This window comes from Puma concolor, chromosome B4 (assembly GCF_028749965.1).
Source record: "Puma concolor isolate L17-30 chromosome B4, mPumCon1.1.hap2, whole genome shotgun sequence".
Lineage (NCBI taxonomy): Eukaryota > Metazoa > Chordata > Mammalia > Carnivora > Felidae > Puma > Puma concolor.
Window position 1 is genome coordinate 45639096 of NC_141673.1, and position 13700 is coordinate 45652795.

General features: G+C 36.2%; 1 protein-coding gene across 1 annotated transcript in view; it reads right to left on the reverse strand.

Moving 5' to 3' along the window:
* TRHDE (thyrotropin releasing hormone degrading enzyme) overlaps nt 1–13700 on the reverse strand; it is a 396068-nt gene that overhangs the window by 184266 nt on the left and 198102 nt on the right. Inside the window, exons 4-5 of the mRNA XM_025926745.2 lie at nt 9120–9274; nt 6252–6365 (exon numbers count right to left, since the gene is read on the reverse strand). Coding sequence (XP_025782530.2) covers nt 6252–6365; nt 9120–9274 — 269 coding nt within the window. The remainder of the gene's footprint in view (nt 1–6251; nt 6366–9119; nt 9275–13700) is intronic.

The following is a 13700-nucleotide window of genomic DNA, read 5'->3' on the forward strand; positions in this document are numbered from 1 at the left end:
TAGAAGCAGTAAATGAAGCAGATTTACATTTTCTGAAACGTAACACACCTTGATAGCAAGCTCTTCAAAAGCTTCCATTTCCCTAACAATTGTGTAGCCAAAGTCTAGATTCTTATACAAGAACCACAGGTGTAAATAAAACAAAAGCACGAATGTATTCTCTACTCTTCAGCTGTAGTTTTATCTTCACAAATGCATTTGTGCCATAAAACTTCTAAATCAGTTAATGTATTTTAACAATCAACAAATGGCTGTTCGGTCTTTCATTCTTTTTGTGAAGAGATAACCTTAACAGGGCTACTAGCCCATCATTAAGATATTTCATAAAAAGCACAGAATTAGTCCTAAAATGAGAGAAAATGTAAACACAATTTGTTATTGTAGTAGCCTTAGTGGGAGCTATTTTACCATGTTAGTATAACAGGTGCAGTTCCTGTTTTCACTGTTGTTCCTGCTAGAAATTCTTAGGATCTCTTCAGTCACCACCCAGTTAGAATCCAAATCTCTGGCCTGCTTCTTAACACTGACATCCTCTTAGGATAAACCCAATTTGTACACTAGTTGAGTGTTAGTCTAATCCTCAATGCACTGGGAATATACCCATTAGAACTCCTACATTTACTCAGAGTTCAGATATGGCGTATGAGACCCTTCCCTTCAATGGCATCCACTACTATTCTCATTTCAGCTCTTACCTTCTCTGCATACTTTGTTTCTTCATTATAGGCCTATTTTCCACCAATGCCCCAAACTGTTCTGATCACTAATGCTAAGGAAAAAGCAACCCTTTCTCCCAGAAGAGAGGGCTATAGCTCCCCACTTATACTCAAATTAGAAAAAAGAATAGTTTTTATTCTTTAAAACCAAAAGTCTATGTTTTCAGCAGAGAGATAAATTGCTTGCAGAAAGGGGAAGAATGGAAGAGTAAAAGGAAAGCAGGAGAAGTGGTTCATTTTGAAGGCTGTGGTCCCCCAAGAGACCCAGGTAGACACTACTTTCACTTTCCTTCTAGTCTTTCAATGTAAATGTCACTGCTAAGCTACTGAACAGGATCAAAAAGACCACAACCCCATGGAACTAGCCATAAGAAGTCATTAAATTTTTCACATGCAATATGTGTTAGTCATTTGAAAAAAGATACATCATAGACTAGTTGAAAACAATTGGATCATCTAACTTACTGACTTCGCAGGAGTAGAATATTATATGTGGATTTTGATCATAAAAGATAAACACAACTATATGGAAAATCATGAATATATGTGTGTGTGTGTGTGTGTGTGTGTGTGTGTGTGTGTGTGTGTGTGTGTACATTTATTTGGCATTCGGTATTTATAAAATAAGATTCTAAAATAAATATTTAATTCCCAAGTGATCTATCTCTGAACCCATAGCTCTCCTGGGAAAATATATTTTGATATTGATGAAGTATAGTACTAATATACAAACTACTGTTGAAACATATATTAACTAATTTGAAAAGCATGCAAAAGTATTTTTCCCTACAGACTTGAGAAATGAAGAGCTGAACAAATAAAATGTTAAGCAAAATCAAAATGTTTTCTCTCTGCCTTTCTATTTCCCCTCTCTGAATAGTAGAGTGTATGTTATTATTTAGAATGATGAAGCAGTATATCTTTACATTTAAACTGAAAAAAAAGCATTTTCAGTTCATCAGTGATTGTCTCAACATCTTTTTGAGTAAAAATAAAACAATTTAAAAAGTGAAGATAATTCTATTGCAATGCCTGTTAACTTTAGCAAGCAATTTTTGTTGGAGCACAGTAAAATGATACTGAGTCTAATGGCAGAATTCATTTTTACTATTTTAGTCCTGCCCATGATAGAGACAATTGAGAACACTTTTGAAGGTTTTGGGAAATACATTTTGAGATATCTTTAGTATTGAGTATAATGAAGTTTAGTTGCATGATTCTCCATTAATAGTTATCTTTATGCCCAGGTATGTGTCCTCATAAAAATTTAGGGAGAATTCCCAGAGTGCAGACTTTATCAGCGTACAAAGTTATTGCTGTGTGAAGCTCCAGAAAATCCCAATTCATTTAATAAAAGAACATAAACTCATGTTTAATAATTCTCATTATAACAGCACATCCTTACAATGTTATATGCAGGAAACTAAAGGACATGCCTACAATATAGATACAAGCTATAATGAAAAATTAAGCAATATGCACAGGAGATACGATTTTGCCTGCATCAGCACCAGGTCTGTAAAATAAGGAGTCTTCATGGTAGCATTTTACTATGCATCCTTTTCTTGTACTAAAACTCGTTATCAAAGACTTTTTCAAATTAAAGTGATCGAGAATTATTGAAGAATAGTAACTGTGTTACATTGAAAGAGTCTTCCCGTTTCTTCATTTCTAGGAAACATAGTAAAATTTAATGTGATTACCATCAATATCATACTGTAACTTGATCCCTCCAATAATGTTGTCACTAACAGCCAACTTTGATGAAATAGCATCAAGCAAAAAGACTACCTGCTGCCCCTGAAATGTATCCTTAGCCCTGAGCTGAAGAAGTTGCTTCTGATGATCTTGACACTTCTGTTTAATGAATGAAACATTATATAAGGCTTACGTTCCTATAGAATAATCCACGCTGCCAGTATGGATAAGAATTGATTTGGTGAGACTGAGTCCAGATACAAAGATTATAAAAATTATTTCGTAATCTATACATAATTGTTATGAATCTAGGGTGTCAAAATAGATGACTGGGATTGGAAATGTTAGGGCATCTATACATAAAATCAATGCACTTTTCTAATGGAGCATTTATTTTCTAGGTACATGATGCCTACTCACATTTGTATAGTGGCTCATACATTTCAAAGACCTTGCAAGATATTTTATCTTCACAAAAATTCTGTGAGCCTGATAAGTCAGAACAATTGCCCCATTTTTCAAATGATAAGAGTCAGAGAAGTGAAACACTTTTCCTGGAATCTGAATTTCCCCTTTCCAATCCATTCCCCTGATCTCACATCAAAGGCCCACATCTATAAAATGGTAAACTTGATTAGTTTGTTGGGAACAAAACTATAATAATAGTTTTTATTCCATGTAGTGTTTCTAATATAAAAACTGATTACTTTTGTATCAGGAACTGGCTCTGAACACTCTCCTCTCTCTGTCTCTCTCTTTCTCTCTTTCTCTCACTAAGATTTTACTAACAATTAAGCACGCTAATTTAGGTATACTGGCCTAAATCAGAACAAGAACTTCCTTAACAAGATTATGTAATTCTCAGTTTCTTTATTGATATTCCATTGAAGGTATATTGTCATAGCAATCACCCTAGCAAACTGAAATTGTATTTCAGTGCTTGATGAGACCTGGTGTCTAAAAATGATAAAAGCACCATTTTTGAGATTAGAGACAAAAGAGGTCAGCTTCCTGAATTTCTTTACTCCTAACACTAGCCTGACTTCTGATTTTTCTATTTTAGGCTAAGCTGTAGTAAAGCCCAAGCTTTGCACTCCTAGGTAAGCTTTTGTGCATATCACAATAGTATGAGTTACTGCTGACACAGCCGTCACTCTTTTTCTTTCTAATATTTCTTCCAATCTTGCTGATGCCATTATGAAAAATAGTGCTGGCACAGCCTTTAAGTCACTTAATATCCTCTTATCTATAGGGCTAATTTATTCTTAAAATTTTGTTTTCAAAGAAGATATTAATGATATATGGAGGAGGAATTTATTTGTAGTTTCTTCTCATAGGCTTTTTGAATTGGGATTTTGAGATACTCTATAAACTAAATAAAGCTACTAAATAGCAAAAGCAATTAAAGATCAGAAAGTGTTTATAATCTTTACAATCTGAATAATAAAGAGACATTATAATAAGACCCGTTCCTCCTCCCTTTTGCCCAATTAATTGTAATGGAGTTTATTCTTTCATTTCTTAGTTTAATAAGGTGAGCTTTCTATATCACTGTATTTATGTCATCATTAATACCTGTCTCTTTTTTTAATGTTTTTTAATTTTTTTTAATGTTTATTTATTTTTTAAGAGAGAGAGAGAGCGTGAGCAGGGGAGGGGCAGAGAGAGGGGGAGACACAGAGTCTAAAGCAGGCTCTGGGCTCTGAGCTATCAACACACACCCTGATGCGGAGCTCGAACTCAGGAGCTGTGAGATCATGACCTGAGCCAGACGGATGTTTAACCCACTAAGCCACCCATGCGCCCCTAATTCCCGTCTCTTAATTATAAAATATGGATTTATAAGAAATAAAATCTTGTATCTTACCATCCCAAGTTTTTATACTTCTAGTTCATGGTCTATATTCTATTAAGGACAAAGTCCCAGATGGGTTATTTATACCTGATACTCATTTTCAATACCTCTTATAAATATGTTCTCTAGAAGGCCTACATTTATAACTTAACTGATAAAAATGATGAAAGAATACAAAAAAAAATTACTCAAAGACAAAATCCAGTATAAAGACATTGAAACTTGGGATATATTGCCATGCTAAAGCCATCAAAAGCTGTCAGGTTTCAGCCCATGTATAATTCTGTTGATTACTTTTTAATCCAAGATGCATTTTTCATAGTGATGAATAGAAGGGATTTTATGATAGATAGCTGAATGAATTTAAAAAAAAGAAAGCTTACCTATATGAGTAGCATGTCACTTGTAATGAGGTCATTTTTTAAATATTGAAACATAATGAAATTATAAATCAGTAACAATCCACAGCATAATAAAAATTAAATGAAAATTTTAAACAAAGTTGATTGAAACTCAACTAAAAAACAAGATATTTTAGGGCTATTTTGGGAGTATTTTCAAAATCCTTAAACATTTCAATTTCAAAGTATCACATTTGTTAAAAGAATAAATAATTCTTTTTCTACAAAGTCCTTTAAAAGCATTTTCAATTTTTTCAATGTCATGATAAAACCATTCAAGTAAGATTCTTAAAATTGTATCATATATGCATACATACCTAGATACAGAAGGCTAAGTAAAATTATCTCATTATTTAATCAAATGAACCATGTTGCTTTTATAAAATAAGGTCAAAACTGCATGAACATAATTAAAACATATCGATATGGTATTACTATTATCACATTTCCTCTGGGAGATATGTGATTTTTTTTAACTCGGCAGAAGTTGATTAAATTTATGGTAGAGAAGTTATATAAAGACTTATAGACATCTTCATATTTCATCATGGTTTACATATTCCTCAAATCATACTTATGGCAGATAATTAGACAATCACTTATTATTAATAATTTAAACATCAAAAAAGAGCAGTGTCAAATAAATATGTGTTATCACCAATGCTGCGTCACGGGTGAAATATGAGCTTCTGGAAGTTAATGAATGTTAGTCCTTTGCAACTTTTACACAGTATCACTTAAACTAAATTTAAAATTCAAGTTCCAAAACAACATAAACCCTGGGTTTCATTTAAAAATAAGATAGCCACTTACTGATTAATAAAAACATATACAGAATGAAAACCTTATATTAAAAGATATATAAAAACCACACCTTCCCTCCACTTTTTCTTTTAGGATGTTCTGGAAACATTACTATTTAAGGGACAACAAATCCTACTTCAGGTTCAGACATATGGGTATATTCTTAGAGTACAGGTGTAATGTGCATAACTCTTCATGAAGTTAATGAAGCAAGTGACTTAGCAAGTCATTTAATCTTAAGTATTATATCTTAAATAACCATAATGTATTTTGTAAATAAGCAAATAAATAAGCAATTATTTTAGCTAAGCTTTCGTCACAATGAAGAAATAGTAAGGTCTCATTTTTCTATGTATTGAAATATTCTATATACTTAAAATACTACATGTTAATTATTGTTACCTTCTTGATATTAAAGGATAATTTTCCTTTGTTATCAAATGCAACAATCTAAAAGATGTCTAATAAGAAAAGCTGTAGGGGCACCCGGGTGGCTCAGTCAGTTGAGCATCCGACTTCGGCTCCGGTCATGATCTCACAGTTCAGTGAGACATAACCAGTCAGACTCTATTCAGTTCTAATAAGTAAAACAGAACTCTTTTAGAATACTTCAAATTTAATTTAAATTTAAATTTAAATTTTGGTCACTTTTTCTTTAGTGGACGTTCGATTTTCAGATGGTATTTTCAATTACCCCTAATGATAATATAGGCCCAATGTAACAACAGATCAACCTTTCACTAGGAATTCCAAACAACTAAAGAAAAATGCACATACCATGTTCCAGCCAGGGTAGAGGTAGTCCGTACCAACAAATTCAAAGTAGTGAGCAAAACCTTCCTTCAGCCACACATCTTCCCACCACACAGGAGTCACGAGGTCACCAAACCACTGGAATTGAAAAATGAATGAGCATCATATAAAATCAAATTTATCCCAGAATTATTTTACCTAAAATTAAGTGTATTAAACTATGATTACCATAACCGGAATTCATTCCCCGATTGATCTTACGATCTTAAAATGTATTTTGGCAAGAGTAGTTATTGATTTATTCAACTGCTTGGGTGACATTAGTTTTTTTATAAATTCATTAATGGAAGAACAAAAAATATAAGGATTAAAGAATACAAAAAGAATATTTAAACTGGAGAAGAAAGAACTCAGGAGAAAAAACTGATGACTGTTATTTTCAAATATTTGAAGGCCTAGCATGTAGAAGAGGAAATGACTTGTATCCTGTGGCCCTACGAGGACATTAGGACTAATGGATGGAAATCCAGGTTGGTAGATGTCTGCTGAAAATACAGGAGACCCTCTAACTGAATGAGATGGCCAAAGACAGAACGTATTGCCCTAAGCAGTGAGTGACTCAGCACAGAAGGTATTGAAGCATTGCCTTCCCGTAGCATAGGCAACTCAGAGAAGACACTGGTTGATTGAAGGAGCTAAGGTCTTTCATGATGCTTCACACTTCGCTCTCCACGATCTTATGATATAAAGGGGTCAGACCAGAAAAATCTCTAAGATCCCGTCATGAAAAATAGTGTTGTCATTTTTAATTGTTGTTTTGGTTAGATCGTGATGTGTCAGTCTGAAATCCTTGCTTAGGTCAGCAAAATGTTTAAGAAATTCTTTTTTTTTTTTTTTTCCTTAAGAACAGAACCAAAAACGTTACATGCCCAGAACTATCCTAAAGACTCTGGATTGAATGATGAAAAATCAGAAAAGTCCCTTCTCATGCGGCTGGTGCTTTACTGTAGAGACAGGGGGGATGAGGTAAGACACAAAATAAAAAATATACAAGCGAATGAACAACACAGTTTCAGATCCTAATAAAGTGATAGCAATCAGGGAGAAGCCACTTTAGATTGTAAAAGCAGAAATATTCTCTCCAAGCTGGTGACATTTGAGCTCAGATTTTAATGATAAGAATGAGCCAGTCTCGAGAAAACCTCCGGAAGAAGTGTAAGCAACACTTAGTATGAAGACCCTAAGTGGGAATGAGATATTTAAGAAACGGAAGGAGGAGGCAGACGGTATCAGATCGGGTACAGCTTGAGGAGCTCCAGTAAAGAGCTTCGTGACTGAATGTTTCAATATTATAATAAAGTGTCAGTCACTCAAGAGGATCTCTAATTGAAATACAAATAAGAGATAACATTGAATAAATTGATGACCATAAAGTAATTTTTATTCTTGATCAAAATGCAGATTTCTCCTCTAAATTGAAAGCCTGTTTTAAGAATTGTGACAATACATAGGTGGGGAGAGAGGGTAGTGTAGAAAATAATTTGGTAATGATAGTGGAAATTCTGTGTTTCTCCCGGCTTCTGGTCCATTTCCTCATGTAAATAGCCTGGCGCTACTAAGCTATAACAAGAAAGTAACTCAGAATGTGGAATAAATGAAATCCAATTCTAGGAACAAAGATAAAATCATCAATGTGCTCTTATTTCAACAGAACTATATAAGTAATTTTTTCTAGGAATGTGCAAAAAGGAAACCCCTTATGCCTCCAAGAATTATATTTCACTGGAAACCATTCTCTTTAGCACAGTTGAGGAACCCCGATTATCGGTGCAATGGATCCCCTTAAATCTCTGAGGCAAGGAACACATGCCCAACCTGGGCAACATGACAGGTACAAACATCTTACAGGTTCATTTGCAAAAGGCTGGCATTGAGGTAAATGGTTCTATGGTCTGGACCAATTTATCATGAAGTCATTGTTCACATATTAGCATTTAGAAGTTCACTTTCTTCTGCTGACAGCATTTTCCACATAGTTCCTTCTTAAGTTTTCCAAGCTTTTTAAAAGTATTTTAGGTTATAACAAATTGAAGCCATACAGTATCACAATGAGATTTCTAGTGTTTTAACTTAAAAACTATCTATAGTTACCAGGACAGGTATTGCTTTCTATTAGCATGAACATTTATTTCCAATTTGTTTTTTTTTTTTTTACTAGAATCAAGATTCAAATAAGCATTGCAAAATCCCTGTAATACCTTCCCCTCGTTGTAAGAAAGTGCATAAAATCAAAATGAAATTAATTTTATCTCAGCTCCACTACAAAGTTGGCTAATTTACATATGAATTTCTAAACATGCCAAGACAAAAAAATATCAATCATTTGAGAACAAAGAGTGTATGGCTGAGTTAGTGAAAGACTTCCTAAGTGTCTGTGTGATGGGAAAAAGGGAATAACAAATTGATTTCAGCAAAAGCAAATTTTGACGCGTACACAAAACTCAGCTGCATCTTGCAGCAATGCAATAAATCACTGCCACTACTGCACTTACCATGTATACACACCAATAATCACAAGAAAATAAAGCAAGGTTGACAAGGAATTGTGACTGGGTAGGGTCTCCAAAGAGGCTTCTGGGTGGCAGTGCTATCTCACTCCTCAACTAAACTGAAGGACAGTTGTTTATTCAATACGATCAGTGTGTTTTGTTTGGTTTGTGCTGTCATCTGAGAAAAATGGCATATCATCCAAAAACAACTACATAGTGCTCTCTATATAATTAAAACTTAATTGGGAGGAAAATAATTTAGCTCCTCATCTAAGTATCTGAAAATCGTTCTGCATTCTCAATAGTTTCCAATTATACTTACACCTGATCCTTTTTCTCATACCTGGTGACATATCTCATGAACAATGACCATGGTGACATCCAGTAAATAAGAAATAGATGAAACACTGGGATCCAGCAGTATTCTTTGTTCCACAAAAATACTTAGTCCCCAGTTCTCCATAGCAGCGTACGGGTGCTTAGGCACAGCTAAAAGATCTAGAAATAGAATAAAACAATTCCAAAGGCTTTAACAAACACACTGGATTCTAAATTCATATCCTAAAAAAGTCCAGAAATCCTAATGAAAAGGAATATTTTCTCTTTCTCAGTAATTTTTTTTTCTAAATTAAACTACCTGCCATTTCTACATGACAGCAGAAATATAGGCTATCACCGTAAATGCTGGCCATATCCATTCATCACAGTTCATTTTCAGACCCAGTGCTGGAGGAGGCTGGAAGTATCGGCACCATTATTGATGGGCCCATCCTAATAAGTTTCAGGGAGTCAAGGAAACCAAATGCAGCAGAAATCTACAGAGTCAAAAGGCATCGTGCCTTCCAACGAAAATACATTCAGCTCAATGCAGTGAATACTAGACTCTTACTCTTACCCCAATTTTTTTTTGAGAGAAAACATCTAAGATCAGTTTAAAAATGTGGCCTGTCATTGTTCTAATTGTTGAGATCCTCCTTTATTTTTTGAGTCTGTTAAAAATAAAATCTTACATGCAAATATAGCTTATAGAGAAAACTGTAATAGTGGGCGTAGTGGCAAAAGGACTAGTGAGGGAACCTGCAGGCTTTGGTTCTGGCCCTGCCGTGCACCATTAACTAGATCTATGACATCGGTAAATCACTTAATTTCTCAAGACCCCAATTCCCTCACCTATAAAATAAGGTTATTGGCCTTCATTATCTCTAAAATCCCTTCCAGCTCCAAAGATCTATGATCAGATGATTCTAAGATGTGTGCTTGTTTTAAAAGGCTGTAGAGGTATTATCAACTTCTGGTTAAGGTGACACAATAAGTTCATGCTTTGATGTACTCCCTCGGCTCCAAACACACAGCAATGATAAATAAAATATTAAAAGAGAAAACTAAAAAATATCTCCAGGCTTGAAAATAAATCTCTTCATGGATCAGAAATGGTACAGAAATGCAAAGCAGTGATCGCATGTGAAGCCACAGTCCTGCTGGGTTCTGGCTCCAGGGGCAGGCAGTGGCAGCTGGGAATTGGCTCTAGCAGGACCCACCAGAGCCAAAGGGACCTAAGCCAAGCTGACTGCATGATGCCAGGGGTAGAGGTAGGGTATGCATGCTCATAAGGGCTGTAAATAGCTGGTGCTCACTGCTTCTTGGGAAAGCTAGCAAGTGGCAGAGTCAGGATTCGAACCCAGGCAGCCTGACTCCAGGGCCTTGCTTTTAACCACAATGATGCAATATTTTCAGTCTCTGACCCAAAAGTTCTACTTCCCAATAATCTAGAGTAACTCCCTAGGGTGTCAAGAAAAAAAAAATTGGTTCAAGAATGTTTGCTGCAGTATTGTTTTTAAGAGTGAAAAGGGAGGGGCGCCTGGGTGGCGCAGTCGGTTAAGCGTCTGACTTCAGCCAGGTCACGATCTCGCGGTCCGTGGGTTCGAGCCCCGCGTCAGGCTCTGGGCTGATGGCTCGGAGCCTGGAGCCTGTTTCCGATTCTGTGTCTCCCTCTCTCTCTGCCCCTCCCCCGTTCATGCTCTGTCTCTCTCTGTCCCAAAAATAAATAAACGTTGAAAAAAAATAAAAAATAAAAAAAAAAAAGAGTGAAAAGGGAAAACTAAATGCCTTTCACCAAGATAGTGGACAAAGAAACTGTAAAATAGTTAATATAAAGGAATACTACATAGCAATTGACATGAACGAGCTTACCACTAGATCTTATACTATATAGATCAACACGGATAATCTGAAAAACGTAATGTTGAGGGAACAAGTAGACTTGTTGACAAGTAGACAAGGTGTAGAATGACCCTTACCATAAACTACTTAAAAATAAGCAGAATGAATACCGTATGTTGTAAACGGACACTCCCACATGCACACACATACCCAGACAGATAGTAGTGGTAAAGTGCACATACAATCACAAACATATAGGAATGATAAACACCGAATTCAGAATCATGATTGCTTCAGGAAAGAAAGGGGGAAAAGGGTCTGCAGAATGGTCTTTAGGTTCCTGGACCCCATTTCAACCCGGGGTTGAGGAGGATTCCCACACCACCAAGCAATTTTGGACCCCAGGATATATGAGAATTCAACTCGGTTCTGCCACTATCTACCCAGAGATAGCACCAGATTCCACAAATGAAGGGTGTAGTCCTACAAGACTGTCCTTTCCTCCCCACTTAAGATGCCAGTCACAAGCCCAGGTTGTCACCTGTACTTCTGACTGAGGTTCCCATGACTTCTTCTTTAGGTCTGATTAATTTGCTAGAGAGGTACACAGAACTCCGAGAAACATTTTTACTTACTAGATTACTGGTTTATTATAAAAGGATATAACTCAGGAACAACCAGGTGGAAGTGACGCATAGGGCAAGATATGAGAAAAGGGTGTGAAGCTTCCATGCCCTCTTAGAGTGCACATTCTCCCTAAATCTTTACCTGATTACTACCAGGGAGCTATCTGAACTCTAACGCTTGGAATTTTTACAGAGACTTTGTTACATAGACATAATTGACCAAATCATTGGCCATTGGCAATGGACCTCACCCTCCAGCCCTTCTCCCCTCCCAGGAGGAGGTTAAAGGGTAGGGCTAAAAGTTCCACTCCAGCATCCTGGGTTCGGCTCCACTGGAGACCAGCCCCCATCCTTAGGGTTCAAAATTCACCTCACTAACATAACAAAGACACTAACATTAACTTGTATTAACATAACAAAGACTCTCAACCCTTAGGAAATTCCAAGGGTTTTGGAAACTAAATCAAAAATCTTATAGGAAGACTAAATACATTTCAGAAATATATGTCAAATATATATGAGAAAGACATTTTTGATCATTCAGATAACCAAATACGTATTTCTTATAAATCACAGTATTGCAGATGGCCACAAAAGGGATCTCAAATCTGTTTTAATATTATTTTTTAAAGCAAGTGATAGGTACATAGATATTATTTATAATATTATTGTTTCTTTTCAGTATGCTTTAAATATTTCATAATAAGAAAAAGAATAAAATGGTCAGCAGTCTTATAATATAGTTGATTGTATTTATTCATCATTTCAATGAACATCTCATAATTTGCTGTGTCCTTAAGTCTGAGATGTGTATTAAAATAAATCAATATGATCCCTGTATCCACTACATTTTAATCTAAGAATGGAGACATGAAAGCGTAATCCGAGAAACAGAGAATAAAAAGTGCTGTGAAAGAAAGAAAAACGTCTGGTTGGAGAGGTTCTTGAAAGAGCATTTGAGTGGGACATCCAAAGACAAATAGGATTTCAACAGGCAGTCAGAGGTACTCTATGCATTCATTGACACAAGTATTTATTCAACAACTCTTTTGCTCAATACAAGAACTGTTCTGTCCTTCAAGCTCCTTACTCCCTGCTCTAATGGAACGTATGTGGGTGTGTGCAGGAAGAGGAGGTCAATTAACAAAGAGTAAATGAACAAAACAAATTCAGTGAGTGCTAAGCTCTACAAAGAAAATGCAATAGAGTAAGACAGTGATTGACTGATGGGCTGAGTGTAGCATGGTCAAGGCCAACCTCCTAAAGTAATCACAGTTCACCTGAGGTGTGAATGAATGTAGAAGCCAGCTATCCAAAGACTTGTAGAAGTGTGTTCTAAGACACAACAAACGTAAGGGTTCTAAGGAGGGAATGAGATGAATATATTGGATAAACAGAAAGGTCAGTGAGGCTGAAGGACGTAAGGGAGAGGAACAAACCGCAAACACATAACAAATAGATCTTCTACTTAAGATTTTAACATGAGACCTTCCCTAAATATGACCAAACTAGGCAAAAAAAACAACACTGTGTCGGCTCTGCCACCAGCAATGGCAATAACAGTAGCACATCTGGTGTCATTTACTTGAAGGAGCATGTGGATTTATGAATGATCCTTTGGAACAACGCCTGTTGAAAACAGAGGCATTTCTATATGCTAGAGTCCTCCAAGAGTTGAGAGTAGTCAGGTGTCCAAAAGTAAGTGCGCATATCCGGCCACAGCCTGGAATTTGGATTGGCTCAAATGGCACAGAAAGAGGTCTCCAGACATGAGCCAGATGCAGAGTGTAGGATTTGTGATAAAGAGGAAGGTACACCTAGGGGGCAGTCATCAGACAGCAAATGCCTAACTAGCAGCGTTAAGAGGGTGCAGTGAGGGGCCAGTGAAAGGTTGGTGCCAAAGATGCCAGCACTGGTGACCCAAACAGGCAACTGGTTCCCACTGGTTTCCAGAGGTCTGAGGGCACAGAAGTCATAATGGGTAATGAGGCTATACAACAGCCACACAAGAACTCTTAAGCAAATGGAGCTAGACTCAGAAAAAGTGAATGAGGACAGAGTAAGGCACAGAAGGATCCGGAACAGGAGGCAGCTTCTCAGACACAGAAAGGTTTTATAATAGACATAGGGAATTGTGT